Raw genomic sequence first — 5,031 nt, forward strand, 5'->3', positions numbered from 1 at the left:
TGACAAAATTCCAACAATACTACTGAAGTGTGCTCAAGAACTAGTTGTGCCCTAGCCAACCTGTTTCAGTATGGCTACCATCCTGACATCTAAGCAGAAATAAATAGAAGCTTACTCAGGTATATTCTGTACATAAAAAGCAGAACAAATTCAATATGGCCCATTATTAGCAATCAAGATGCTCCTGACATTTACTGAAAGCAATTTACATGGCTGACTTTAGCAGTGATATAATGTTCCTTAAGTTCACAAATTGTATAAGGATTTAAAATCTTGTGCCCATTGTATGTGACATGGAGAAAAAATTAGACAAAACATAAGGTGTGGTTTGTGTTAGATTATCCTTTTTTTAAATTTTAAATATTTTAACAAATAGACCAAGTGGATACTTCATTCCCTTCTTTAACTCATGTCTGATTTTGCTCTGCGTCCCGGCATAAATAAATGGATTGATGCAGGAACTCAGTAACTGAAGCATATATCCGCTTTGTTGCAGAACAAATGTGGAATTGCCAAAATCAGAACCCGTGGAATAAGTAACACTCGCAATTCGAACATAGAGAATATTTACAAAAAATAGCAGATATGAAAGAATGAAACTACCTGAGATGGCAAAGAGTAAAACAATGGATTTTTTCCGTTTCTCAACCTCTGGATCATTCTGATTCACCACATTGCTCTGGTTCCGGAGTCGACTGCGGACCCTATTTGCTGCTAGAATGTGTCTGACGGTCACAGCATTGAGCAGTAAAATCAGGATAAATGGGAGACAAGGTGTCAAAATGGAGCGAATCCAGTCATAAGCGGTCCATGCAGGTGATGTATAATATATATCTTTTATGCTGCAGAGCCAAGGTATATTGTTTGTTATATACATAGGTTCAAATTCAAAATATATGAAGACATTTTTTATGCAACACAGTGTACACACAATTAATATAACACGCACTGCCACCTTCTCAGTGCAATATTTTATTTTCAGCTCCTGGCAAACAATGGCCATAAATCGATCAAAGGTGAAAGCAACTGTTAACCAGGCAGAACTGTCAATAGCTGCTATATTTAAGGCAGCACGAAAACTGCACACTGGTGTGATAGACAGGAAACTGGATGGAAAATAAATCCCAACAATCCGGTTTAATATTACAGCTGTAACCATGACCAGGAGATCCGTCACTGCCATTGACACCAGATAGGAAGTGATACATTTCGAGAGACCACATTTCTTTTGAGACAGGATTACAATCACTGCCACATTAGCTGCAATAGAGAGAAAGAAATTAAAGGGAGTACAGGAACTTTACTGGTTCTTGTCTGAACAAAACCATTCATTTCATAAGATAATTCTTGAAATTTAAAGTTTTAAGAGGTGGTTCTAATTTCGAACTTATCTTAATGTTGGAACCAAATTATCCTTATGTTGGAAATACCAGATATAGTGCTAAAGACATTGGACAAGTAAATTGCATGCCCAACTTAATGTTCTAAAGAAAATGGGTTCAAATTCCTCACAGTAGATCAGAAATATGGAAGATCAATGCCATAATTAGTAATGTGAACCATTGGAGGAAGAAGAGATGAAAATGCATCAAAAATGAGATGAGCTTATACAACCATATGGACTAGGAACACACCTTGGCCATTCAGACCATCAATCTTGCTCTATCATACTTGATTTATTTGTGCTCTGAATTCCACATTCCCATTTAATCCAATATGCTTTCATTCTTCTGCCATAGAAATATCTATTTGTATTTGCCTTAAAATTTTATTGACCTTGCTCTGAGATGAAATCCAAAGATGTACCACCCTCTGTGAGCAAAACAAAACATCTCTATCCCAAAAGGGCAATTCCTAATGTTAAATTAGAGTCCGTTAATTCTGGGTCATTCATAAGAAGAAGCATCAATTCAACATTGATGTTGTCAAGAGAGTTCAGGATCTTGTACACTTCACTCAAGCCACTCCTCACTCTTCTAAACAAGCCTGGTCTGTCCAACCTTTCCTCATAAGATGACCTATCCATTTCAGATATCAATCGAATAAATTTCCTGAGGTGCACTGCTAATGCATTTAAACTACGCACTGCATCTAAGACAAGTAGGTATGATGCCCTGTATAACAAATGCATACTATCCTGACAGATACATCAGAAACAGAATTTTCTACAGAAACTCAGCAAGTCTGGTAATGTATGTTTTGAGGCCCGTAATCCTTCTTCAAAACCGATAATAGCTAGGTAAACTGGTACTAAAGACAGAAGGGGGGTGGGGTTGTTGGGGGGAGGTGGGGAAGCAGTGGGCAGATGTGATGAGATGGAGTCCAGAGAGAAAGAAACTTGTATCTGCAAACTATTATGCTATACCTCCTCCACAACACCACCCTCTGCCCACCCAATCCAAGTCATTTGATATAAATTCTAAGTCCCTGCAGGACTCTACTCATTACATCTTGTAAGTCAGAGGAAAAGGCCATTCCTGCATGATATGTTTTCTAATGATCAGCCTAATCCTCTGCACCATGTGTTTCTATTTCTTGCAATAACCTTCTATGTGGCCCTTTGTCAAATGCATAAGATATGAAAAAGCATTTCACATCAGCGAAAAAATATAGAATGTATTGAAGCAGGTATGAAAGGATCCATCAGTAACAGTGGAAATTAACAATTATATCTGATTGACAATTCAAACTGACTAATTTTCAAATAATTAATGTGAAATTATTGATTGCTGGATCAACCTGTTTGAAGTATCGCCAAACACAGGGAGGTGAATAGACAATTGTCATATCTCCAACTTTACAGAGTACCTTCTGGATAGCATGAAGTCATAAACCTGCGTCCTTCATCTGGCAAGCCCCTGGAATGTTGGATATTCGTGTCCGCATGTTAACTAACAAATTATGAGGTCACTTGCAGAGTGCAGAGTACAGTCTTGTATAATGCATCAAATCCTCCCAGTGACATTCCAATGTTCAGATAACTGATCAACTTAATTCTATGTTGGATAAGAACCTTATAATTTATCTCCATAAGATGCCGCAGGTTATGGGCTTTCCCTTTGTGTGGAGATATGAGTGAATGTAGGAACAGTTTGAAATGTTGCTGGGAGCAGAAGGAAATCAGCAACCTCCAATTTCCAATTTAGAATCAGCACACACAGCCTGTGTGGAGAGGACAGCCTACCTGCAACAGTGTAATAACAGCATGAGAATTTATCCACAAAACCTAACGATAACACAATAGAACCTCATTTACGCTGTGACAGTGTGAAAATTTACCCACAGGAACAGTGACAATAACCGAACAGAATCTTCACGTGCTCTGCGATATCAGCATGACGTTTTACCCACAAACCCTGATAATAACACAATAGAACTATATTTGAAATGATAATCGTTCGATAACTTACCCACAGTAGCAATCAAATGCCACAAATAGGAACTACACATATATCATGATAACTGGAAATTAATTCGCAGGAACATTGCGAAGAACACAAGACCACTACGAGAAGTTGTGTAATTAAATCATTGAAGTAGAACCTCTCACAGGAAGTCTGTATACGTTTAAATGCGATAAATTTCAGAAGTAATATGTCGAAATTAACCCTAACCCTATCGCAGTCGAAACTGTGCTAGAAAAAGTGTGAACTCACGGTGTTAAAGACAAGATTTTACAGCTGTAATTCCATAAATATGTCACTAAGTGGAAGGGACTATATGGCTGAAAGACAAATTGATAAGGTTGAAATGGGAAAATTAAATGTAAATTAGAAAGAACTGTATCGCCGAAAGAGATAATAAACTTGGAGAGAGCATGTCTGTAACCAATGATTCACGCAATTAGTAACAAACTCCAGTACTTCACCTGGAACCCCGATAACTGCAAGGATCGGATAGTACAGGGCAAAGACCAGACCTTTCGGTATCTCGTGCATTTCTGTCAGAAACTGAGCCCTTTCTTCAATTCACTGATAATTTGCAATATTTAAGAGTGATTTCAGGCTCTGGGGAGATAATTAGATGCTGTTATCTTTACAATTTATTGTATTCATTGCATTAAACAAAGGGCGCTGCTGCTGCTTTGTGCTGTTTACCTTTTTGGGGAATTGAATAGAAACATTGAAGATAGGAGTAGGAGGAGGCCTTTTGGCCCTTCGAGCCTGTTCGAAAAACTCAATAGCATAATCCTGCTCTCTCCCCATAACCTTTGATCCAATTCACCCAAAGCGCTATATCTTCTCGATTCTGAATACATTTCATGTTTTGGCATCAACTACTTCCACAGGCTCACCACTATTTGGGTGGAGAAGTGTCTCCTTATCTCCATCCTAAATCATCTACACCAAATCCTTATACTGTAACTCCTGGCTCTGGACACACACACCATCAGGAACATTGTCCCTGCACTACTCTCTCCAGTCCTGTTAGAATTTTATAATTCTCAATGAGAGCGCCCCCCCACCCCCCCCATTCATCTGAACTGTAGCAAAAACAATCCTAATCTAGTCAATCTGTCCTCATAAGTCAGACCTAGAGCCAGCCTGGTAAACCTTCGCTGCACTCCCTCAAGAGCAAGACCATCATTCCTCAAAAAAGGAAGACCAAAACTGCACACAATATTCTAGGTGTGGTCTCACCATGGCCCTGTACAACTTCAACAACACATCCCTGCTCCTGTACTCAAAACCTCTCACAATGAAGGCCAACATACCGTTTGCTTTCTTTATTGCCTGCTGCCCCTGCATGCTTACCTTCAGTGACTGGTGCACAAGGGCACCAGGCCCTGCTGTATACTCCCTCTCGCAATTTACAACCATTCAGTAATAATAATCTGCCTTCTTGTTTTTGCTTCTGAAGTGAATAACCTCACATTTATCCAAATTATACGGCATTTGCCATTGGTTTGCCCACTCACCCAACCTGCCCAGATTATGCTGAAGGATCTCTGCATCCTCATCAGTTCACCCTCCTACTAATATCAGTTGCAAACTTGGAGATGTTACATTTTGTTCCCTCATCCAAATCATT

General features: G+C 39.1%; 1 protein-coding gene across 1 annotated transcript; it reads right to left on the reverse strand.

The window, feature by feature from the left end:
- Positions 1-349: 349 nt before the first annotated feature.
- Positions 350-3,945, reverse strand: LOC125457104 (probable G-protein coupled receptor 139). The gene is made up of 2 exons (XM_048540836.2): positions 3,869-3,945; positions 350-1,260 (listed from the first exon to the last, which is right to left on the reverse strand). The coding sequence occupies exons 1-2, from the start codon at positions 3,936-3,938 to the stop codon at positions 350-352; spliced, it is 981 nt and encodes a 326-aa protein (XP_048396793.2). The 5' UTR covers positions 3,939-3,945.
- Between the last annotated feature and the right edge of the window lie 1,086 nt (positions 3,946-5,031).

This window comes from Stegostoma tigrinum, chromosome 12 (assembly GCF_030684315.1).
Source record: "Stegostoma tigrinum isolate sSteTig4 chromosome 12, sSteTig4.hap1, whole genome shotgun sequence".
Lineage (NCBI taxonomy): Eukaryota > Metazoa > Chordata > Chondrichthyes > Orectolobiformes > Stegostomatidae > Stegostoma > Stegostoma tigrinum.

Bases quoted from the DNA above. Each gene is read 5' to 3' on its own strand.
- LOC125457104 (XM_048540836.2), bottom strand. From the start codon at position 3,938: ATGCACGAGATACCGAAAGGTCTGGTCTTTGCCCTGTACTATCCGATC. The intron at 1,261-3,868 runs GTGAAGTACTGG...TCTCTATTGCAG, and splicing joins TGCAGTTATCGGGGTTCCAG to CTAATGTGGCAGTGATTGTA.